Source organism: Megalops cyprinoides, chromosome 14 (assembly GCF_013368585.1).
Source record: "Megalops cyprinoides isolate fMegCyp1 chromosome 14, fMegCyp1.pri, whole genome shotgun sequence".
Lineage (NCBI taxonomy): Eukaryota > Metazoa > Chordata > Actinopteri > Elopiformes > Megalopidae > Megalops > Megalops cyprinoides.
The window spans coordinates 17,232,953-17,260,104 of NC_050596.1; the positions used below are offsets into that span (position 1 = coordinate 17,232,953).

The window sequence follows — 27,152 nt, forward strand, 5'->3', positions numbered from 1 at the left end:
ATTTCCTTTGATTTACAAAGAGGCCTCCTTGAATTTGTACATTTTGTCAAATGACTGAGCATACAAATTAAAGGCTATGATATAATTGTGTTACTTTCCAACAGCACTGTGTGTGTGTGCATGCATATCTTTTTTTGTTTTTACTGAATTTGTTTTTTTTTCCTGCATCATGTGAATAGGACACACACCTGGGGGTCACCCAGAAAAATGTTCCACCATCTGCTACCTTAGCTGTATTCCCTGAGAGGTCTCACAGCACCAAAGGTCAAACTAAGGTGGTAAGAAGGAGGAGGAGGAGGAGAAAGAGCAGGGAAGAGAGGGTGGGAGGGAGTGGGGAAAGAGGGGGAGATTGTGAGAGAGAGATATCATGTCAGAACATGCCTAATGAGTATGCTCCATGTTTACTCAGTGATTGTAATATGCAGATGTCTGAAAAGGCAGTATGTTTACACTATCCACCTGTTCTTGTGAGTATAGCATTACAGAGGTAGTAAAACAGGAGTAACAATTTACAGTAAGTGCTGAAGTGTGGCCACAGGATGGACTATTTTTGAACTGAAACATTTTGAAAGGGAGGCTATACAAGCATGATTATGTTACCCAGATCCTCAGCTAAATAATTACAATTATGTCCTTTCGCAATACACTAATTAAAAAATTTGTAGGCTTTGCATACTGGCGAATTCCCCTCTAAATCAATGGTATGCAGTGGCACAGGACAACATGTGAGGACATTTCATCACAGGATGGCCCATACCACCACCTCCATGACTTGCAAATTAAGCAACATCTTCCCTAAAGTTCAAATCCATTGGAATCTGCACTTAGAAACTTCAAATGTTAATTCACCTCCAAACAGCAGGAACTGAGTTCACTCGTTTTCAGCTGCTACACCAGCAAGGCAACTGCTGGGTCCTACCTCCTGATTTGTACACACTCAAATGCAAATGTACAGTGATTGGTATCAAATCTAAAACAAGGAGATGAAGAGGCATCCTAGTTCACAACTCCGTGCAGTAACATTCAAAACCCATTATGTTGTGCAAATATTTGTGTTCTCTGTCAGGGCCAGATTGCATCAGGTTCAGTGCACTCAATGTTAGCTTACCTGGAGTGGTGAGGAGGTCTTCCACTTGATGTAGCCTGTTGGCTGTTTGCTTGGAAGTGTCGACTCAACTTTCTCATTAGACTGAGAATTGTGGCCAGGCTGTCAAATAATATCTTATTCTGTAAAATCACAGTTCACTGCCGCTTAATTTTACAGATGATACAAATGAGCTGCCACTTGATAATGGATGCATGCACAGAAATTGTCTCCTGGTATTCCCTCACTTTGCATCCTTTTTTTCCAAGGTGGGTGGGTAGATTATTTGACTGACGTACTGTCCCTGTCAACTTAACTGTGATGTTCTCTCTGCTCTGAGTGAGGGATGATTTCTTGCTCCATTAAGTCCATTTCATGATAACTTGTTGGCCAAAGGTAGCCTGCACAGAATATATTTTGAACTGCAGTGTCACTCAATGAGAATATCAGAAAAATTTGCTGGGGAGGTTTGTCAGAAGCTAGAGGGTCTCCTGCCACGGTGTGCTAGCCGTGTTTCAGCAGCTACCCTGAAGGACAAGTAGGGGCCATTCCCAGTCAGGGGGATCCCCTCGGTATTTCACATTTGTTATCTTGTCTCAATGTGGCAGTGGTTGAGGGTTCATTTAAGAGCAGAAACCAGACAATCTACCATCGGTCAACATCTCTGGAGAGGTGGCAGCAATCAGATGCAGCCCATAGCGGAATGGCTTCTCTGAACGTGATCACAGAGTTACACAGAAACTCACTGTTCATTGCAGCACAGAGCCGATGTTCAAAGTAATGGTCCAGGCAAAGACTTGCTTTTATCGCATTCTTTATGTCTGGCATTAATGGTAATCCTGGAGCATATTATTCTTCAGTTGGTGAGTTTTCTGGATGAAGCATATAAGTACAGGTTTATAGGAAACAAATAGCTGAATGGATCAGAGGTCATTCAAAATAAATGAATTCTAATGCAAGGAATTCTGTTTGACAGGCCCAAGCCAACATAGTTTAGACCAGATACTGTACTGTATCTGAAATGGATGTGGCTGTCACATGTCCAGTGTTCTTGCAAGCCAAATTTATTTGAAAAGAAGGGAAATCATATTAACATGTGAATACTACAATAGTGTAAATGGCATCTAGCAGGATAGAAAGCCTTCTGAAAGACAGCCTGTCTTAATAGATGTTGTTAAAACATTTGCTGACGACTCTATCCATTAAACAGTAATGAAGGCTTTTCTTAAAGATTGTTTCTCTGAATACCCGTGTTTTTAAAAAGATTTAGATTTGGAATTTAATTGTTTCTGATCTGAGCTGCTGCTCATGTTATTAAAACATTACAGCAACTATGCAATCTGATCTAATACGATCTAATACGATAAAAAGAGACGACTGAAAAAAGAACATTTTATGGCAGTATTAATTATATTGTTTACTGGACCATTGCATTAAGTGGTACACTGATTTTATTAGTCTCTCTCCATTTTTAAATGCATATTAGATTACTTTTATAGCTTGTGGTTTGTCTGCCAGAAGTAGGCCAGAAAAATCTTTTATCAACATGAAGCTTGCTCAATATTTTTTGTCATAATTCTGCTCGGGGGTTATCCTTTAGATCACTGGAACAAAGAGTTCCCTCTTTTGCATTGTGGACTCACAGCAAATAGTCTTCATTTCTACATGGCTTCAAAACTTTGTCTTCAAGACAAGTGGTGCATCATAAAACAGTTTTTGAATATATTCCCATGTTAAAAATGTTAAAATGTTAAAAAAAACAATGAGATGGCCACAAGCGGCAGCTTAAGAGGCCAAGCTCAGACAGCAGGACTACAAGCTCCTGAAGCAAGAGTAAAATCATGTTTCAACTGATCTGCCGTAAGTCAGGTCAGCTATACCTGAGGTGAGCCGGGACATTTCAATACAAAACAGACCACATTAAATACCAAAAAAATGCTCATACTACTCTTAGTTAGGTGATGTTGTCATGTTGATATATCATTGTTACTTTAGTTCATGATAGGAATAGAGTAAATAAATAACTTCCCTCTGTGCTGTATACCAAATACAAATGTAATCAACTCTTCGCTCTGACCTGCTGTTGGTGTAGCCTTTGCAAACATGAATAAGAAAAGCAAGGACAAGGATTCCTTCCTCATATGTTTGTGCTCAAAAGTACACATTTGGCAAGGGGTGCTGCTTGTTTATTTTAGGTGATGTGCGTGCACGTAGATGTGTCTGTGCATTTTCTACGTATGTTCCATCACTGAATTTGAAAGATCCACTTTGGCCTGATCTGACTATAACGCAGCAAGTGTTTGCAAATGGAAGAAACTGCATGTGAAGCACACATTTGGGTTTGGCAAGAATCCATAATCTATTATAAACCAGTGGGAAAACACTGTGGGGAGCCTCTAAAGCAAGTCCACACTTGAAATCTAAGCAATGTAGCACCTGTGAGAAGGAAGAAAACTGTATTAAAAGGGACATTTTGCATGTGCTTTTCATAGTATACAGGTAATATTGTGAGCACAAACCCAGAAATACTGAACATGTCTGAATCATATCAGGGCTTCAAATGACATTTTAATTGATTGGGTCAAAATAGGGATGTCTCCTAAGTGTAAGCAGTCATTTGGTCAATGACTAAATTGGTGTCTGCCTCCTTTCAGGGTCCACTCATCCAGCATGTATGTGTTGGTCTGTCGGGTAAAATGCAAGCTTGAAAGAGATGTGAGATATACCACTTCTGTTCATTTTCCAATCAAATTCTTATTTCCAATCAAAATGATTGTTTAATAATATATTAATCACAGTATTTTAGCAGCAAAAAAATCTTCACACAAAGATGGTTCTACCGTTTTGATCAGAGCTGTGTGATCTCATACATTGAGTATCTTCTCAACACATACAACACTAGGTGGTCAGCACGTAAATTTGATTGCAGTACCTTGCTAGCTTCAGGACATGGCCAACTGGTGAACTCCGTAGATATCATTAGCCACCTACAGTGCTGAATATAGTGCTATATGCCCTCCTCACATCTCTCCTGACAAGTGAAGACGTGTGAAGCAATAAAAAAGCAGTGTAGAGTGATAGCTTGCACTCCCAAGCAGAGAGGTGTGATACTGATTTGTGCTTGTCATGTTTGTGAAAATAAGATCTATTGGAAAGTGGAAGAATCTGAGACCGCTGCATGGATGCACGTAGTTGGAGCTGCAACCATGGGCTAAAAGCCCTCCTCATATCTATAAAAGTCTGAGAAATGAGTACACTCCTGTTGACAGGGGAGTCCGACACTTATGTGAAAGTGGCTAGTCAGCAGAGGGGCACATACGCACATGTCAGAGTGACATTGCAGATATTTTGTCCTCAAGTTCATTCAGTTATCTAAACTGATGACTACAGTAGTGAGCTATGTCAACAGACATTAATTAGCTATACTCTGTGTGGATTAGGAACATGAACACTTCTCTTGACCATGATTTCAAAAACATTGTCCTTAGAGTTCTATGCTCTTGTTATATCGTACTGAAACTCCATTGCCAATTAATTGGATCTATTGAGACCTTAATGGAGCTATGCTGCTAATTAGCTACTTCAATGAGACCCATATGATCCTCTTTAGGTGTTGTCTTGCCATGACATTTAGCAAAGTGAATTCTATCCTATCAGTTATTCAGTTATGAACCAGAGTGCATTCATGATATTAATTAGAATATTAACAATCATTCCAACTGGGCTTGGGAATTTAGGATATAAAACATGGCAAAAAAATTTAATTTTAATTTAGTAGAATAATTTAATTCAACCGCAGACAAGGTATGCCTGAAAGACCCCATCCATGAGAAGGATGGGTTAAAAGATGTACTTCTAATCTTGAATTTGTTCAGAGCTCAAAGCACTTTAACCATTATATATATATATATAATGGTTAAAGTGCTTTCATATATATTTGATATTTGATATATATATCTCAAAAAGCACTATATATATATATATATATATATATATATATATATATATATATATATATATATATATATATTATAACATGTTAGAAGTACAGGGGAACAAGAGACATGTATATATATATTTCTTGTTCCACTGTACTTCTAACATGTTATTATATTTATATATAGAAGTTACTTGAATTTTTTTTAACCCAAAAGGTTTTTTAACCTTTTGTCTTTTGCCTGCCTTTAAATTATTCTTAAATGCAGTTTTTTTTGTACAATGTTGAATTTATCTTGAAAACTATTGTCTCGTTCACTGGTGCTATCTGTATTTGGATGCCTCCTCCATATGGTAAAAATAAATCTTCTTATGCTCTCTGTATAAGACAGGGCATAGTTGGAACTATGCATATAATTATGATCTGCATTATTGCCAGTCCACCACCAAAGAAAGGTCATATCCCTGTCATACTCAAAAAAGGAGAGGACAACAGTAATTTCAGCACACGTTTTCCTTTGAACAAGATACAAATTTGAAATTGAATACCTAGCTTTATAATAATGTAATGTAAAAGCTTTTAATAATGGTAGGCTAAGAAAGACATAGATACAAACCTAATGAAGATACAGATAGGCGTATTAGAATTATTTAAGAGAAATTCCCTGTTGAAAGGCTGGCAAAGTTTATTTGGTACCACCTGCCTGGAGAGATGTAGCCTATTACTTCACATATCCTGGTGTTGAAATAGTGCTCAATATGAATAAAAAAGGCTTACTTAAAATAAGAATGAGGCAGAATTTGCTGACCTCAGTCTTACATGACTCTGCTCACCTTGTTGTGCTTGAAGGAGGAGGCCTCTGTCATCTGTTTTCAAAAATAGACTTGTGTAATTCTAGTCTAATGTGTGCCATGACAGGGATTTACGGTCTAATCCCTGTAAGTGGGTAAGTTTTAGTCCAAGGCAATTCTCCCTAAGTGAAAGAAGGCCACCATGGTCAATCACAGTGATGGGTGTCCATTTTTGATGGACAAATCGATAACCCCGGTTCACTAATTTATGACAGCTTGCTCAGCCACGTAGGTGTACAGTGTCAGCGGCCTCTACCGCAATTTATTGCCTCCGCAGCAAAATATTAACAGACATTTATGGAGCCATTAGAATTAGAACACTGCCAGGAGGTTTATGGTCGGAGAAGATGGATGAAGCTGAATCAGTGTGTCAGTGCATTATTGTTGCATGCAGTGTAGACAGTGCCCTTCTTAATGCAGTTGCATCTGTGTTGATGGACATCTATCTTGTATTACAGTATCATCAGTATCAGTATCATGTATTTATTACAGTGGTATTTTTTCCCAAATCATGGCCATCATGAGATGGCCACAAGCCATCAAAATTCCCCGAATGCATTTTCATATGCGTAGACATTTAGTTTTTCAGACATTCTCCACCAAATAAACCCCACTCACTATTAAATTCCAAACACAACAGCAAATGTTCAGTTGGGTGCCACAGAATATTAATAATTCATTAATTTGTTCATTTCCCCTCATTTGTTTCTGTCACTTGTATTACAGATTCAGATTTGGTTGGATCTCTATTAAAGATTTGGCTCTTCATCATATAACAATCTACAATTTAAAGTCATCATTGATATAAAAATTTTGATAAAAGTTGAAAAAAAAAAATGAAATTTCTTTTCTCAGCAGATACCTCAATATACCCCTTTAAAGTTAATTGCCTTGGTTTGGAGTGAACATGCAGGCTAAAGAAAGATGATGAGATTGTATGTGACACGTGGATAATGACACCCAGAATAATTTCACTGCACTCAATTAACCTATTCAAAGTGCAATTAATTATCACCGTTGACAATGTTCACCTCTGTGCCTTCTTTCAGCTCGTTCGGTCCATTGCTACCATTTCCAGCTGTGACCCATGGCATTTTTAACCGGGAGATGAAGATGCCCTCATGGTATTTTATGGACTCTCATGGAGTCGTCTTTTGAGGATGTATTAACACCTTTACAGTAAAAGATTGTAAAAAAAAATATAAAAAGATTGTAAAAGATTAGCAGCTTTCTGTAAACTGTAGTATATATTTTTGACTTATTTGAGTTATTTGCTTAACTTACACACCCACATATCTCTTAAAACATGTGCTATAAAGTTGCATGCTGTGAATAACTGTAAATTGCCTTAGAAATCCAGCTGCCTGGAGCCTGGTGGCCAATAGATTTTCACACCGAGTTATTAGTTCTCATTACGGAACATGGTCACAACATACTCGCTTTAATTATGAAAGCTGGGCAGATACCTCTAAGAAAACAGAGCAGTTCCAGAACCAAGATCATCCTTTTGAATATTTTTGCAGGAGTGATACAAGTTAAAAACATCAGTAGGCTATCACATATTTTTTTATATTTTTAAAAAGGTAAAACAACATAAATTCAACATGTACTTCCTTCAAAGTTTTCTCTTGCATTGTGTAGATAACACAGCCAAATCAATAGACAATTTTGGAAGCTTGTGCATAAGTTCTAGCTGTATGAATTACAATAAACTGTCAATTTAAAGTGTGCAGGGAAATTTTATGTTGCCATTTGTGTGCTGTAACATTCAACTGAGGAACTGGTGAAGCACCTGGACACTAATGGAGAGGAGGTTGCCTATGGTCTGAACTAGTGAGTGGTTCAGACTAGCTAGCTAGCTAGCTGTCTTGCAGAATGGTCCTAAATGCTTTCTGTTTCTCTCATGGCACTGGGCACTGTCCGTCAGGCATTTCTGGAGTTTGCAACTGTATCTATACAATGGTCCTGTTATGATTTTTATTGTGCAATAGACATAGAAAATGTATTCAATGCAGCTGAGTTAGCCTAACTAGCTACCAACTAGCTAGCACATTAAAGTAATAAAACTAATCAGACGGGTTGTGTTGAACATTCATGAATGAATGTGTCTTGCGGTCTGTGCCTCCATGTTTCAGATGACAAAAAGAATATTATACCGTGTTTGAAGAAAGTCCATATCTGAATCTGCTTAGTAGTAACAGAGACACGCAACTCTCCATGGAAGCACTTAAACAGGGTTTACAGATGCACATCTCAAGTCTGAATCGGCCCCTTAGTGGATAATATTGCGAAGACAAATGAATTTTAGAATCAGTTCCTGAATGATTGACTGGCAGTGGTTTTCATTTTGTAGTATTTTTTTCCGAAAATCTTTTGTTTGCAAAGCATCAGTCAATACTGTGGTGCTCTGAAAAATGACATGGTAAATATGATTATATACTGCTTGTCAGTGTGCTAACAATGCACTGAAAGTTTTATTTTTAATATCCAATATTATTTTCTCACACTTGAATTTCTGAGAGAGAAATGTGAATGAGACAGTATTTTAATTATTTAACAGCAGACTACTGTTGTTTTTCCTTCTCAGAGAAATATGATAAAATATTTAACACAATCCTCTAATTAAGTCACTGAAAACAGTCTCTTTTCCACTTTTCTCTGAGTTAAGATAAATTAATAAATATTGGTTCTGTCTTTTATTCCCAGGTTAAATACTCCATGCAAGCAGATTCAAGTATTTGTATAATGAGCTATGAAGGAGGCTTGGATTCTATGGTGATCAACTGTATACATGCACACACATATACTATATATGTGGAAACATGGAAAATCACACTGCAGTGAATGGAAACATACTGTAAAACTAGAACCTCGTTTACTGTTAAATGTTGTTTAGTGAAGTGAGGACAGTGGTTATCAAAAGTTCATAATAATACAGCACAGTTTTATGTAATTTGAAAGGTTGTTTGAAATATTTTCTGAAGGAAAATAGGACAAGAGAAAATAGACTGCATTTCTGAAATGAAAGCGCCTGAAGGGTATTATTATTTAATAAATGAAGGTGTAATCATGGGTCTTTCAGCTGCAGTGAAAGTAGAATGAGTGACTGGGGACCTGGTTCCCTGTAATAAGAATATTTGATATACCTGCTCAAATCTGGTTCAGAGTAGCCACGGAGAGCTTGCTCCATGAGGTGCATTTCTCTATGGTGTTGAGAATCAGGGAAAAAAAAACTGTTTCTAATATGATTTTAATTTTGATGGTGTTGTGGAGTGCTAATGAGCACTTACGAAGCCTTTTAAGGTTAATAAGACCCATTTGATTTTCCTCTGGTAAGTAACTGAAATGTAAGGTTACATAAAGTGATAGCAGCAGAGGGGATGAGCAATTAGTCTAAATTGAGTGTCTCTGAATAGTGTTGGTCTAACCTTGAAGGGAGGTTGTTCTGGAGAATGTCTTTGTTGTTTTCTTTTTTCTTTTTTTGTTCTATAACGTAGTTAATGTATGTACATTTTAATGCAATATGTGTTGAGAAAATATAGGCCTAACTCTTTGAACAGCCACTTAACTCATTTAACATAGGCTGGCCTGAGCAATACATGAGATTGTCTTGGCTTATTTTTGCTGTCTGAGGCATTTAAGGCACATTATGAACACTTGCTTTAGATTCCAGGGCAAAACATAAACACTTGAAATGTATTCTCACATCTGCACTGAGCCCTGAGGGACAGTGTAACAGTATATTTTCCTTTAGTTTTTGACACTTTGTCATTGTCTTATTACACTCTAATGACAGACTACCAGCCACTTTGACAAACAGGTAGGTGGCATCAGCTGGCTAGATCACTAGCAATTCAGTACGAAGTGCTAAATTTCAGTTATACACACTTGCCCGCTGTAAATAGCTTGGCAGACAGGGTTAGAATCATTTTATTCATGTGACCAGCTTGGAGATTTTCAGGGTCAGTGAGTTCATAAACCCCATTTTGGGTGGGGAAACAAGACAGGTATTAAAGCAATCTATGACATGTGTTTATTCGAATCCAAGAAGGTTCATGCCATCTCATGTCTCTAAGGCAGTGAAAGTTGACCCGTGCATCAGTGGGAGCCAATCAACGAAGTGAAGATACTAATAGCTATATATATATATATATATATATATATATATATATATATAATAACTATAGCTAATAGAAGTCATTCCCATAGACAAAAAGCACAGGTTTGACAGGGTACAAGAGGGTTCACTCGTGTCTGCAGGAAATAGGGTATGGTGAAAGGGCACCCAAGAGGAACAGTCATCCAGTGTATCCAGATAGCTGTTTTTGTTTGTTTGTCATCTGTTTATACAAACAGTATCCCAACAGACATGGGAATGTATATTGATTATAAACCATTCATATATAACCATTCAGTTACAGTTAAGTACATACTTATGAGTACAATCAATTGAAGTAAATATAATACCTATGAAATCACAGTCTCACACATTCTTGTGAATGCACCATCCTCTACATGGTAAGTTTGTTTTCGATTTCTTGTCAGCAGTACACTGAAAATAACTTCACAAGTCAACTGTAAGTTAGACTGGCTGAGATAGAAGGGCTAGCATTATGTCTAGTCAAGTCAAGTGATACCCTATCAAAAAAGAACCATATGAAAAAAAAGTCATATGAAGTCATATGAAAAAAAAAAGCCTGAAGAAAAATATGGAATGTCCAGTCCCTTCCCAGTCTCATCCTCTGCAGGTAGTTCCTATCTGAGGCAGACAGGTATAGATCAGGTCATTGGATCTGCTCTGGTTCCCGGAACCTGATTCAGTTGCTGTGATTATAGGAGTCCTTTAACCAACAAAGGCCACAGTGTTGTTTGTGGCATGCAGTACACTTCATGAACATCATCAATATAAAATTCAGGGTAGGATTTTTTAATTTGGAAACATAGTAAGGGAGAGATATATAGATGTAGACAGAAATATTCTACCTTTAAATGTTTTCCTAAATATTTTCCCTGCCTAAATTGTGGCATAGGGTTCACACGGACAGTTCGGTTTCTTTACTCATTTCATGGAATAACGGTATAGTTAATTTTACCTGCATTCAGGTAAAAACAAGCATTAGGATGGTCCAGTAGATCGCACAGCTGTCTGAATAAGAGTATACTGTGCTTATGTAGAAACATTAATAAATTATTCAGCTTCTGTCTAAACCAATGTCAGAGGAAAGAGTACAAAAATATCACATTTCAGTCAATTTTACTTTGTATTTGCCAGCTTGCTCATGTAACATAACGAGCAACCAAGCAAAGCTATGATTTTCAAAAAGTCTTCTGCTTGATCAGCCATGCTGCAAGGCTATTCACAAAATTACAGGAGGGCAGGATCAGAGAAGAGGATAATGGATATCTCTTGACAAGCTGCGTTAAACTCCTGTGGTTTCACACCATCACCATCAGAGAGAAACAGCACTCAACTTTTAAACACGGAGGGGAAAAGTTCTTTCAGCTCTATTAGAAGGCATGTCATACATTGAATGCTTTGATTTGTTACCAGAATGGACAGGTAGAGATGATAGGCCTTCACTAGGGACAGCTTTATGATATCTTCTGTTTATTCATATAGTAGTGTGCTAAAAACTGTCTTTATATATGCATATACATACACAGATGAGTCATTTGAATCTTCTGAGCACTGGGGATTGACTGCTGGCAAAGAGAAAAAGACAGTATAGAAAATAATGGGGTAAAAATAGCACATTTATTATTAGGAAAAAAATGTAAACAAATTGCCAGGACTGTCACTGATAAAGCTACACAATATGCTGCACCCTGGAGTATTCTCATCCTGCTAACATTGTTGCCTGTGTGTGTGTGTGTGTGTGTGTGTGTGTGTCTGTGCATGCATGCTTCAACATCTGAGTTTTTTTTTTGTTTTTGTTACAATAATCAATAATGGAATTTTCCTATAATACATAATAATATTATTATAATATATGATAGAATTAACTAGGTGCTATTATTATGATCATCATGTTAAAATGTGCTTTCAGAATAAATCAATGACAATTTTAGGCTTTTTGCTGACACTAATGTAGCTGGAGTATATTAAATGCACTCTCTGCAATTTATATTTATATCCACGCAAAGTGCATTGCTAATGGCTCAAATTGTATTTTCCTAGTCATGCTTAAAAAGGAATTTATTTACAGCACTTAACAGTTCAAAAGCACATGTATGATTATTATGACACAACCATAATTTTCTGTGATGCATAAAGTGGTTACTCATTTACAGCTGGTTGAATGTAACCAAAAAAGAACAGGTGTGTAAATAAATGGAGCAAGAAGGAATCACAGCAGCAACGGGCCTTTATTTCTGTGAACATTTTTTGTGTCCAAAAGCAATGAGAACAATTTTATATATTATTAATGACAGTGGTGGGGCTGTCATTATTTCATTAAATCAATTATTAAGGGGTAATATGCAGATTCCAATCCATAACCAGGTGCTGTGCCTTAGCAGCCTGAAAACGGGCAATGCGCATTGGCATTGTGAGGGCATCACATTGTGATTTTGAACATCATAATGGCTAAATGAATTAAAGATTGAAGCCACTCTGTAATTCTACAGCGAGTGGACAGACTCAGTCACCCTCCTGCTTGCTAAGTACTTTCCTTGAAACATAAGGAGGACAGAGAGTGACAGGTCAGTTTAGGATTACAGATCTGTCCAGTCATTGAGGCTTGTGTGGTGAAATCTAGAAGTAAATGGCAAGACGACGAGTCTTGGCCCGGCTAGACACTGACGATGCTGACCTAAAAGAAACTGGAACGTTTAATGTTAGTAACAGAATGTGATTTGAATGCCATATGGAGGAGGAGCAGCCTTACAAAAGTACAGACCCCAATAGAGCAAATGATTCCTGGAACCATTTATACTGAGAAAAAATAGTCTGATGTTAAACTTTCTTTCCCCTGGACACTGAACACTTTTCTCAATTTGGTAACGTAACCTTTTCCCATTAGAAAGTAATAAATGTTCAAGGCACCCAGCGTTTACTGTATTTCAAGGGAAAATGAATGAAATATTCTGAGTAAAGAACAAATAAAGAAATTCTTCTGAACTGAAAAAGTGGGAGAATTGAAATCCCAGCTATATCCTTTTTGGACAATGTGCATACCATGTGTTACATTAAATTGAAACGTTTGTAAATAAAGGCAGTGTTGGCAGAATATGGTTGTAAATACAGTTAAAATCCTATGCGCTCATTTGCTAATAATCTGGTATAAATGGGATGTATGGTCAAACCGTGCCATTCTGTCCTGGAAAAGATGTCAACTTAGTAAAGGAAACAGAAAAGGAATTGCATCTTTGTGTTCCCATTTGATATTTGAACCTCAAAAGCACCATGATGGGAGACATCAAAAACACTGACCATGAAAGTGACCTTGCCCTGTCTTTATTCTCCCGATTCAGAATTCTTCCTGGAGCTGCTGGAGAACACGGAGAAGTCGCTGAACGACATGTTCGTGCGGACGTACGGGAAGCTGTACATGCAGAACTCCGGGGTCTTCCAGGACCTCTTCACTGAGCTGAAGCGCTACTACACGGGCGGGAACGTAAACCTGGAGGAGATGCTCAACGACTTCTGGGCCCGGCTGCTGGAGCGCATGTTCCAGCTGCTCAACTCCCAGTACCACTTCACCGATGACTACCTTGAATGTATCAGCAAGTACACGGACCAGCTCAAGCCCTTCGGGGACGTGCCCAGGAAGCTGAAGGCTCAGGTGACGCGGGCGTTTATCGCGGCGCGGACGTTCGTTCAGGGGCTCATGGTCGGTCGGGAGGTGGCCAATAGAGTGTCAAAGGTAAGGCCCAGTGAGGTGTATGTGGCAGATCCAATGCTCCGCTACCTCTGCTTGGTTGGTGGAGACTTTTGGTTGATATCCAGTCCTCCTGAATTGTTGTTCATCCTTCATTTTTCTAGTAAACTGATTTTGAAAGCACTTTTTTTCAATACAGCATTCTGAATTTGACACTCAAAGACACACACACACACACACACACACACATATATATATATATAGTGTTTTGTAAATAACAAAGTAAGTGTCATATGCTAGCGATAGTTAAGAAGCAATCTCAAAGCTGGAGGGATGAAAAACCATCTTTACTTTAACTGCAAGAGCAGTTTGTTGTGAGAAGAATATGCTCCCACATTGTACGGAATTAGAATACAAATGTATGTCAGAATCGAGACTCTTCATACTGGATTCATAAAGATGTGCCGAGTGCTTCTGTTTTTGGTGCAGTGTGTCCTTCAGTGGTAATTAGGCCTAGTTGTTCGATGCACGGGGTGTCACTCGTGTCTCAGTTGTCCCTGAACTCATTAAAGTGGCTCAGCTTGTGGTTTGGCCTCTGCTATCCTTACGGTACCCAGGTAGCCACTTTGAGCACGCAAATGGTGCCTCTATAAAAAAGACATCTGAAGCCCATTAAACACATTATGCAAAAAATATTGCTCGGTTTTGGTGCCACTAATAGATGTCACAAGCTACTTACGGTGATTCTGTACAAAAATAAATCCCAGATAAAATGTTTGGTTGGATGGTTTAAGCATTCAGCCATCAGCTGTTGACTTAAATGTCTTCCCTTTTGAATATTTATTGACCTTTAAATACATTTAAATGCCATTAAGATTTATATATATATATACATCTCAAATTATTTTTTATGTGAATACACCAGTATGCCTTTTAAATCATTCTTTGAACCATGTGCTGAGCACTGTTATCTGGCTGACTCTCCAACCCTTATTCCTTTCTGCCTGTGAACCATCAGGCCATCAGAAGATCCCTGTTCTTGTTAGTATTTTGTAGTGACCCCAGGTCAGATTTTGTTTTAGTATTTCCAGAGGCAGCCCCATTTTATTAGATGACCTTAGGCCTCAGAACTCACTTGAAGGGTGGAATGTTCCGATTGAATATTTGCATCTCCCTTTCATGACATTTGTTCTGTATATAGGGTATCCATTAAGCCTAAGTATTCTGTTTGATGAAAATGCAAGCTTACAGCAGAATGTATTGGGTATTCTGTGCACTTAATGCCTGCGGACCGCCAGTGTAGTTCCAATCGTGTGTAAAAAAAGAGATTAAAGGAAAGCCAAATAAGCCACTTTGAAGTTTCTGTGAGATGTTCACTTGGTGATCTTTCTCTTCTCTCATTTTTTGTCATATGTTGAGTATCCCTGAACACTGAAAAATTAATGAGTAAACAACATGAGTTTGCAACAGAAGACATGTTAATTTACCAGATTTCATAAACATGTGTTCCATGAATACTTTTGTGAGACTTATCTTGGATGCTATCGTTTATACACGTTCATTTGTTTGCCCTTTCACTTTTATCAGTGTCACATTACAGCAGAGTAGACTCACAGCGCAGGCCAGTTCATAATTAGTGAGCATCTCCTTTCCTCCTTTGGAGGATCATAATAAAGTCATACACAGCTGTGAAAGCAGGTGGAGCTGAGGTATCTGCATCCCTGTAACAGATCTATTTATCCCTTCTGTGTGTGTTAGTGACACAGCAGACGGGTGTGGCAGTCAGGACAGTGAGATCCATTTTTCCTTGTCAGTCACGTTTATATCCGCAATGCCTTTAAGACAAAGCCCCTTCATTGAGATGTCCTCCACACAAACACACAGGAAATGAAGGTCTGCAAGGTGCCTTTTATGATTCATCCAGTAAAGGTTGGTGTGGTCTGTTGATGCAATTAATATGCAAATACCACACGTCCATTGTAACGAAATGGGCACAGTCTTTAGTACTCATTTGTAAATCCTTTGAAAGACTCTAAAGGGATTTAAAACCCTTGATTTGACATCAGGAGAGTCCAGGTTTCAGATTATTTGTGCAGCGTGCCTTTGAGAGATGCACACATCATCCAGTGTATTCACAATGACAAATGATCATTTCACTGCTGTACCTCTGCTGCAACTCCCTCCAAGAGGCAGCAGTATTCAGAACTATTGGGTGTGGGGTTGAATACTGCAGATGTAAAAAAAAATAAATAAAAATAAAAAAATCCTGGAATTAACAAAAGAGATTTTAATCACTTATGTTTAGTCTCCACCAGCGGCTGAATATTCACATTTTTTTCTTTGTGTTAGAAGTGAGTGGAAAAATGAGGTTTATCACTGTCCCAGAACTCCATGGCTGGCTTAGAGGGCACAGAATTCCAATAAATCACACCCTTCAGGATAAACAAAGGCATGTTAGAATAATTAGTTACATACATCCTTCACTGCATGGGACAGGCACATCACAGAGAAGCTTATACCTAATGCCATCAAAGACCTCATGCTGTGCAATCTTGGAATAAAAATATGGAATATATAACATGAAAAAGGCACGTAGCGCTTTCTTTTAGATTGCTATTATCATTATATTTTATGTGATACAATTGGTCAGTCTGGATCTTGGGTCTCAGTCTCCTGTCACCATGCTCAGGCTGATTTTAATGTTGGTCTGGGTCTAGTCTTGACTTCATCTTTGATACTGAGCAATTATAAGCAAACTTTCAGCAAACACTTTCATCTGCCCTTGTGTTTTAGTCTGTTCTTGCATAGAATTAGACTGAATGGTAATCCTTTCTGTATGCGTATCCTGTAATGTGTGCGTTTGCTTGTTTGGAATTAAACACACTTTCAGATGCATTAGTTAAAGATTAAACACACAAGTGACAGGGGAGGACAGAAACACTCTCCTTCTCTTGCTGTGCATACAGCACATTCTAAACACTGACAGCAAGTATTATGAAAGAAACAAAAGATGGTGTGTGCAAAAATTTCTGTTAACTTCATATCACTTCCAATCCATTGCATTCCTTTTTCGCTTAAGGGGTGTTTAGCTATACTTGTATGACTTACATGACTATAATTATACTACACTTACATGTATTACATTAACAATGAAGGCAAAGTTTGCTGTTAGTCTTTGCTGGTATATTTAGACATTCTCAACACTATGGCATTCTCTTAAAAGCATTAAAACAGTGCACTGCGTACAATCCTTCCTTCACGCTGTTCTGAACAATATGGATTGCTCAGCTACTTGATGCAATCCATGTAGAAATTGAGTTAGCAAGGGTTTTCCATTTACAGGCTATCAATGTTTTCAACTTGAAATGTGATCACATGGGCATGAAAATTGTGTGCTTGTGTGCCAAAACAGTGGTTATTGCCTGTTCCGTTAACAGCGTGCTGCAAGAGTTAGCAAAATGGCAAAATGGTGGTTTTCACATAAATGAGACTGAAAACAAGTCAGACAGTCCCCTGTATGAAGATCAGTTTGCGAATTAAGTGGTGAACTTTGGGCTTTTGGTCACATCCCTTACACATCCCACATTCCTCTTACAATAATTTATGAATTAGGAAATATTTTGGTCAGAGTTTTGGTGACAGAAAGTATGTATTCTTAAAGCCTTCAAGAAGTATGTGCAATGCCTATATTAACATGATGCAGCATAGCCATGTGTTAATGCATAGCATTTATTAAAAAGATGTAACAGTCTATAAAGGATAGCATAATACATGGTATGCAAAGTTGCATAATTCATGATTTTTAATGATGTTATACTGTAGTAACATCAGGCATGCTTAATGAAGGTTTTCCAAATAAATATTGTGTGTAAAGCAGAATATTGTGTGGATACATTGGGAATGCATGCTCTGTGTGACGCATTGGATGCATATTTTATATGTACAAAATATTGCAAACACAAAGACATTTGAGAACAGAGATTCTGCAACAAAATTCTTTCCATTAGACAAGGAAAAAATAGACAGGTGCCAAAAGCAATGAAGGCTGAAACAGCTAGAGGGACAAGAGTGAGGTGAAAGAGTCAAAGTCCAGGCAACAATGCTCTGGTACATTACATTTTAATAATCAGAGTAGCCTTCGTGCCTCCATTCATGTGTTCTGTTGCTTTCATCAGAGAAAGAAAGTTAGCCGGCTCCACTGTGTGTCATTAGATGAGGCGGGCACCATCTGCCTCACTGCCTTCCACCCTCACTTGAACTCCAGCAGGAAATATTAATGATTGGCTGTCAGTAATATTCCCTGCTTCGTGCCAGCAGTCTAACGCTGGAGCTGGCTATAAGTAATATTCCCTTCTTCAAGCCAGCAGTCTACGCTGGAATTGGAAATCTATGTATGAGCCTCTTTCACAATAAAACACATAGACTTCTGAGAAGGAATTTAGCAGGGCATTACATTACCACAAGTATATGAATAAAATTATGTACACTGAGATTATCTCAAAGTCCATACCGTATTTGTCTGACCCTCCATGATTAAGGGCAATCTCCTGGATTTAAGATTAATATGATGGGTTTTATATGTCTGTATTTTTTCTTAGTTCTTACGTATGAGAATATCCTGTTTTTAAGAATTTTTCTTAGGGCTTAATAATTATTTTCTAATTATTTAAGGTTATTTAAGGAAACTGCTTTCTGTTGTGTTGAAATGACATATGTATGTCCAGATATGGTAGTATGGCATGGTTTAGGATAGGGGTATTTCAACCTTCCAAATACTATTTCATTAAAAAAAAAGAGATCCAGGGTCTTCAGCTGATTCTCATGCTGTTGCATGTTCATTCCTGAAATCTGGGGCTTGTTTTCCGGTGGCTTTGGTATTTGTCCACATAGACGGCTCCCTGTCCCTGAGTTACTTGCTAGTAAAGTCATGCATTAAAGGACATTGTTATAGCATTGCTTTGATTTTAGCACCTGGTCCCGTGTAAGTAGACAATAAAGAAATTTTTTTTTTTAATTATTTAAGCCATAATAATGGAATCATGTTTAAGGATGGAATTATTATTATTATTATTATTATTATTATTATTATGTTATTGTTGTTGTTGTTGTTATCATCATTATCATCATCATCATCATTTTAGAATCCATAGTTGCTGCACACTGGCACTAATGCTTCAGATTCCTCCCAGGACTACCATGGTTAGCATTGTTACTGTAGCGTAATATGAAACATGGAAACCCATTTCTGCCTGCTAAGGATGACCATGGCCCTTTAATATGCATTTGTCCCTGATGTTAGTTTATTTATAGTCCACTGTGTACTTTAAATACCCAAAGCAGATGTGTAAAACACAGAGGTCTTTCTTCTTTCGCAGTGTCACTCTTCTTGTTCTTGTTCACAAGAAAACTGGGGAATTATTTTTGTGCGTCACTTATTTTAAAGTGATGGATAATAACAGCTTCAGGAGCTTACTGCATACTGCAAAGGTTTATCCATGTGTGTTTATGTTTGAAAACCTTAGTTTTCAAAGCAATATTGTTGCTACTGCGTTTAGGTATATAGGTACATTCCTTTTTATTTGACCCCTTACAAACAACAGCATCATTTGCTCCACTATGCACAAATAAAGACAGTGCTGATATTAGTCACTTGTCACATTTTTGACTGCAATTCACCTAACATACACCCAGTACAAATATGACCCATTTTTTGTTGCTAGTCATCATACACATAGCTACTTCATTCAGTGTGGGCATGTCATAAGACATCCCTTATGGTGCCCAGGAGGTCCTTGTCCCATGATGCACCAGGCAGGGTGGACTCATGGTGCACTCACCATCTCTCGCTGTAGCGTACAGATTGGTGTCAATAGGGCACCATCTTCAGAACTACAGGAGACAGATGGCTATTGGCACTGAAAGACAAAGAGAAACTCTGCGACTGCCCATGTTTTTGACCAAAGATGTGGTATGTAATGGAACATACTTACATTTTAGTCATAAACTAATGATGAAACAAGAGAACACTGTACCTTATCTCTCACAAACAGTATGAGGAAAGAATTATAATTTTGTTAAGCATTTTCTTTGCAACCGCTGCCTTTCCAGATCCACATAAATTCAAGAATGTTAAAAGCACATACAGTATTTCACCCCATGTTAACAGTTAACAAACAAACTGAAAAATCCTAAAGTTTCTCATGAATCACACAGGGCTTTTACATCTTAAGAAAAATACATGACATCAATGAATGGAAGTCATAATTATGATCATGACTAAGCACCATGACTGTGCACTCTTATTTTTCAAACATCAAAGTACTCTTGTCAGATAGAGCCATAGCCATTCTCTCCCTGTCATTTGTAGTTTTGTGATGTGTGTGTGACAACTTCCATTTTCAGACAGCCTGGCAGTATATGTGTTCCTCTTTACAGAAGAGTGACCCTGATTAATATACAGAGGCTGTGAGTCATATTTTGTTCACTTAGCTTCACTAAGGTGTCCTAACATCCCAGATTCTTAGAAAGGGAATAATAAAATCACAATAGAAGATTAGGGCAGCTGAAGTATTCCATCTAACCAGACAGCCTCACAGTTTTTCAGAACTGAAAAAAATCTCAGTCTCACACTCTCGCACATTTGTGCAGTGAACCCTTCAGACAGATTTTAAACCCTTCAGATTTTAAACAGTAAATCACTTCAAAAAAAGGTGAATTACTTTTAAAAAGTGTTTGATTTACAAGTCTGTATTTCCACAGAAGGACAAATTATTGTTATACCAGAAAAAATCAAAAGCATTGCATGAGCCCAGTGGTTTAAACATTAGCTTTCTTCAAAACAGTGACCCTGTCAATAATGAAGAAATATGGAGGTGTGGGGATGGGGTGGGGTGTCACGTAGTCAACACATTATGTTAATGTTATTCTTTGGGAAAAGTTAGGTAGTGTTCAACTTAAAAAATTACATTGAAAACTTTTCTGAAATGAACAAATTTCTGTTGGTAGGGGTTACAAGGGGAACATTGTAATAGGAAGCCATGTGACTGACATCTCAAATGCTAAACATAAAATTGTCCGTTTGGAGAGAGCAGTTTGGAGGGATTGTGTTTTTGTGAGATAGCGGATGATTTTAGAATGTTCCTCTTTTTTCTCTCTGCAGTTCATTCTTGATAAGGCTCATTTCGGGAGGACAGTCATTTTATCTCTAGTACATCCAGACAAAAAAGGGCCCACTGCAATGCAAAGAAATATACTGGAACAGCCCCTATCTTTCAAAAACCACATAAAGACTTCACAATAGTCTCATCTGAAAAATCTGCAAATTCGTGCTGCATATCTTTAAAATAGTGTGATTGGCGCAAGATCACACCTTCACTATCAGACTGGAGAATGAAACAATTCATTTTGCACATTAAAAATGTATCATATTCGTGCTGTTTTCAATGACCACTTTGACCCACATCATTTTGTTTGGCGGTTTTCAAAATAAAACACGATGACAAGCTTTTGTGTATGACATCAAGCCAAAAACTAAAATTTAGTGGAGTTTACATTATCAACCAAAATACTTATATGATTGCGTCATCATTCCATGCGGCCTTATTCCCCAGCATCCCTATTCCATTCAGTTTCATTACAGTTCATTTAGCCATAAACATGTCAGGTGCACAGACCGTGAATCACAACTGTGTTAAAAAGTCTGATCAAAATTCCACATCACTGTTTGTGTAAGTAACGGGTCACACCTGTTTCAAAATGGCAGTACATTATAACATGCTTGGACCAGGAAATGATAATGAGGTGATAGAAGGCTTGGAACCAGAGAGTTAAAGGTTGAAATATGGTATTTGACACTCTTGTTGAATCCTTAGGTTTCTGTACAAAACACCCAGCTGTATTGTGCTAAATATAAACTGCAAATCACCATGGGTAAGAGCATCCTCTAACCAAATCAAGTATCTAGTGTAACGCAAACAGCGAAGATGCTTAAGTCCCGTTTGGGTGCTTGCATTTTGAAAGTGTGTCAAGATGGCCCTGTTGGAATGTTGTTGAAAGATCATGACCATTTCTCAGCTCAGCCTCATCCTGGGAAGATGAGGAAAGGTGTTTCTTGATTCCACATTTTAATATGCAGATGACCACCATAGGTAATGCTAGACTGTCTGTTTTCCACAACACACTCGCACATTTATCTACCCTAAATATTTGAGGGGGTGAAAAAGGAAGTGTTTAGAAAGCAGTGTCATCTGACTGTTGACTGGTGGCTTTCTTCTGTGTACTTAGGGAGAGGACCCACTAGTTCTCTGCTGTTTTAAAATATTCATTAATAAACAATGCAACAATGACTTCATCATGTATTCATTTTCATACTCATAGAACCTGCTTTTATTTCCTCAGGCACCACTTAATATGTAAATAATGAGACTGATCAAAACGAAGACAAGCATTCATCACTGTGTCTTGTACTTTATTTTTCTCTGTCAATATGTTGAATCCAGTTCAGAATGACCATTAAGCCTTGCAGTTTCCATTTTGTCTTCAGACAGTTTTTCAGTTTCTGTTGATGCCTCACTCAACATGCTAACCAAGTCCTAAGCTTAAGTGTGAAGTCCCTTTTTTAGTTTTATTTTGAATACAAATGTTTTGTTTGAGTAAGTTGTGCCAGAAAGTAAAAACCAATTGGTATTTAAAAAACACCACATAACTTAAAGAGCAGTGCATAAGTCATACGAACATGCAGTGCTTAAGTAATATTCACATGCCAGCCAATCAACATGCAGGGACATGCCAGTTAACCAATTATAAAAAAGAACCTGTTTTGTGTACTAAGGAGTAATCACATCCACAAACTTCAGAAATGATAATATTGCAAGAGAGTTGCATGTTAAATTCATGGATGTATGTGTTTTGTATGTATGTATGTTTTATATGTATTTTGATTTAATTCTTGTCTAAAATTCCATTCCCAGTCTCGTCTGGACTTAGCACTGTATGTGGGTCATATGAATCTTACTTTAAATCCTACATGCAATCTGAAGTTCATTTCCTGCAGCATTGACATGTTTTCCAATATAGTTTTGCAGAAGAAAATCTGTTTACATTTATGAGAAAAGATAGTTAATAAAGAATAGTTTCAATCATAACAAACATCCAGATATGCAGCACTGTACTAGGCAAATAAAACTCTACAGCAACCATTTAACACATTTACAGTGTATGATTAACATTGTAAAACATGGCAGATTATCACACATGCCGTGTACCAAATAAAATTATGGTAGTAAACAGAAGAGCATAAAATAAGAAAATAATTCAATATGAGTATGTTAGGTCTTCAGTCTTGAAGTTGGACAAAATGTTTATACTTGTTACTGTCAAGAATCAAGATATATATTCTCATAGATAATTTTATATTAAATCAGTCAATGTCATATTACATTTGTTGTGCATCCAAAATCATTATGATGATCCAAATATGCAAAAGAAAACTAACAAACATATTCTCTGCATCCGTCAGTGTCTCTTCAGAACATTTATGTGACATGTACACTGAGTCAGAATTGGTCCAGTATTGAGGGTGGAGCAGAGACATCTTTTTTTTAATGAGCACTCAGAGTGAATTGTTAGCATCTGTGTTGACATTTGCCCCGGGTTTCCTGGCAGCCAAAGTGCCCCTGCTCCACCCCTGACATTTATGTTCGACCCAAGACGTGGGTCAAGTGGGGGTGGCTTCAAGCGCGGCACTTTTATCCAAGGGGTCATAATTCAGCTGGAAAGTCGCGGTGACGGGGTGACGGCATACGACACTTGTGTCCCTTGGAGAAAGGGAGCCCTGGACGCCACTCTGATGTCTGGCTCATAACTGTGGCTGCTCTGAGTGAGATGTGTGGCACTGTAAATCACAATGGGCCTCCGTCTTTCCAAAAGCAGACGTGGGCTAGTTTGGCTTACTCTAGCCACACCTGCATTGCAGTGGCGTTTGATGAAATCCATGTGAAAACAGATAGTTAGCCAGTGAGCTAGTCTTTTATTAAGATCTGCACACTTTATAAAAACAGACTTCTTCTTTTGCCTTGGTGGCATTGCCTTTTTCTGACTGATGCAGGGATTGTGCCCTCCATAGTGCTTAGGAATTGAGGAATGGACAATTAGAGAGGTCCCACTCATCAACTGTAAAATTTCTGGCCATGCTGAGCATCCCAGCTAAACCTCATTCATGTACAATTTCCATTTAAGGCTGTCAAAGCCTCAAGCCAATTAATGCAGTGGTCACTCATATTTGTTCCCTCTTTTCTGCTGTAGTTCAGAATAATGGCATTTCTGTCTCACCTTAGCTGACATAACTGGTATTCTTAAAATGAAATTCTGTTGGACTGAAAACAATATTTTAAGAGTGACAATATACTGTAGTGTACTGCCAACTCAAATGGAAACAGCCGTCCAAGTGGTTCAGATCAAAAATAGGTAAGAACAGATTTAATCACAGGTGCATTCATCATACATTCACATAAAAATGTGAAAAATAATCAAATGAAATTAAGTATGTGTTGAAAGTAAAATATGAAGCTCATGAAGTTCCTTGAGGTTTAGAATAACTGGCCTTTTTGCTTCATGACACATGATTCTGCATGGAACAGTAGTTGGCTGTGTGCATTTGGCTCTTCTAACGCTGCTCTTAAGACGTCCATCATCACACTCCTACTGTTGCCATATTGCGTGTTGCTACACTTGGCATTGCTCGACTCTACAGATGTGATGTAATTCATATATCTTTGGCAGCCTGAGCGATTTTCATGGTGGAAAGTAAAGATTTTCCTACAATACAGACAAATTGCAGCACAAGCAAATTGCAATGACTGGAACAAGTATAATCCAGGGCTGTGTGAAATAACATTTTCTCAGCAAATGGCTCGGGTACAGGGTGAAGTGGTTCCTGTAATTAAGAGTTATGACAAGGATGACCCAGTCTTAGCAAAATCACTGATATTGGTGTTTACATTGAGTGAATGTAGTTGTGAAATACATAGGACCTTAATATGAGGTTCTGCTCCTGAGTTTTGTCTCAGTTGGGCACCATTAACAGTAGTGTGTGATTGTCTTTATTACCTTTGATAGGTGTTGCAAATCCTGCATTAGAAGTAGATGGCCTAACTGAATGAAGGAGGAGAGGGACTTCCTGATCCAACAGCTCTGCTGCATCCTATCTTAGAGCAGAGCTACCAGGAATTCAATTAATTTTGCAAAGTTTATGTGCCTTACAAACTGGGAGAACTCAAATAAAAGTTTTCAAAAGTTTGGCAAGCCCTTACTTTGCAGCAGAACCAGTGTACAGACTATAAAACTTTCACTGCTGATGTCAGTTAAAGCTAACATAACACTACATTAAGGCTAATATAACATTTTTCACACATAGTACAAATGTGCTTTTGAATACTTGAATATTTTGCAGTTTTTCATGGCTATTACTAAATGTAACATACATCTAAATAAAGCTCCAGATATGAAGCATAATGTTTCTTACCTTTGTATGAAGGAATGTCACAAGCAACTGTATGCTCAATTTATTTATGTTCCACTATTTCAGAAAACAGGATTATGAACGAGATAATTGCCATTTACGGTGATGTTGTCTATTGTGTCCATTTCGACAGGACAGTCTCAGGCCTTCATAGCAGAGTTGTGATTAACAGCATGGTCAGTGATCGTCTGACAGGGAACCCTTCTCATTAGTATGATTAAGGAACAATGTGTTGAGACTCAGGTGTATAAAAAACATTTCCTACAATCATTTCAGTGGCCTTGGGCCCTGATGGTGAAAGGTTAGTTGGATCAGTAATCAGCCAAGTCATACCAACGAGCATAGGCAACCACTGCTTTTTTCATTGTGCACTTAGCAATAAAACAGCACTGATTGGGAAAATGGTCCAATGTCCTGTCCAGGAGGTATGTTTGGACATTAAGCTGCTTCACAGAAATCAAATGTGCCAGGAACCTATGAGGTATTTAGACTGTCAGTTTTCATAATTGGAACCACGGCCAATGATTGTTGGCCAATGTATGTTTCATTTGGACAGAAATTATATAGAATGTAAACTTACACACAACTGATGGAGCCCTGTCCTTAAAGCATGTGCATTTCTGCTTTGTAATTTAAAAGACCATGACATAACATCACTATGTCTTTCTCCCTTATGCAGACACCCAGAGCTGTCACAGAGTTGAAGCCATTGGGCTCCATAATGATAGTGTTTAGCTACTCTCCATTAAAGTAGACCTAAGAAGATATTAGCAGTGACTGAATTTTTCTGAGACAAGATTAATCCGCTCTAAGTGATGTAAATCAGTGGTTAACAGATGTCTCAAATTGAAATTATTTTAATATTGGAGGGGTGTTACTTGTTAGAACTTTGTTAAAAGTGTTATTTTTGTCCCCTTGTCACTACCAGATCAACTTTAAGTTTTTTATTTCCCATTCTACCTATTCTGAGGTCTATGTATGCTGTTTCTACATATGACTGTGATGCAGTTCAGTTGGTCCTTAAGATTAAATTTAGCTGCAGTGTTTGCAGTAACATTGCCATACTGATATAAAAAAAAAGAAAAAGAAAAATTATTGTCTTTGCAGACAGAGCGTGGCACATGGAGCAATGCACCATTTTTGTATGGAGCCTGAGAGAGGAATAAAAGTACATTCTGACCTATTGTGATTATCCTTGGATTTTATTTCATTCAGAACTGTAGGTGGGGTATAGTAGTGCACACAGTGACAGGTTTCTACACTGAAAACTTGGAGAACAACAGAAGAAGGAGACACAAATCTTCAGAAAAATCATGGTAGATGTTGCAGATTATCAGTTTTTCCCACATTTAAAATATTTCTCTCACAGTCTAGACTTCATTTTCATTGGACATTCATATACTGTATGCTGTGATTATACATTTTCTGTGTAGAAGCTTAAGTTCTGTGTAGCAGCTTAAGTTATATTTTTCCATATGACCCATTATACCACTATATAATTACTGAAGCAATTCAGTACAGACAAGGGTAAAACAGCAATGGTCCATATGAGAATCACATCTGCAAACTTTTGGTTTTAAGCACAGTTCTGTAAGCACTCTGACATCCAGACTATGGGTGCTGTTATCAGTAGTGTTCAATGTGGACAGTCTGCAGTATATACTGAGATATATGTTACCTCTGAATACATCCAAATCTTTCCCCTCCTCTGGGGCTGCTTGTTCTTGAAATGTCTGGTGCTATTGATGTTATCTGCCACTTAAATGATACCTACAAAGCTACTAGTGAACCACTGGGTTGAGCATATCCCGTGCCCAAAAGCAGGAGGTTGGATTGTAAAGCTACTCTTTGCCACATCCCATGGTGAACTGCAGCTCAGAGAGAGGTAACAAGTCCTCTGAAAAGCTGTCAGAATAATTGCAAAAAAGAAGATAAATAGAAT

At 37.8% G+C, this 27,152-nt stretch overlaps 1 protein-coding gene across 1 annotated transcript in view; it reads left to right on the plus strand.

Annotated features, from left to right (window-relative positions):
- Positions 1–27,152, plus strand: part of LOC118789364 (glypican-6-like) — a 189,783-nt gene that overhangs the window by 71,664 nt on the left and 90,967 nt on the right. The window contains exon 3 of the mRNA XM_036545752.1: positions 13,346–13,737. Coding sequence (XP_036401645.1) covers positions 13,346–13,737 — 392 coding nt within the window. The remainder of the gene's footprint in view (positions 1–13,345; positions 13,738–27,152) is intronic.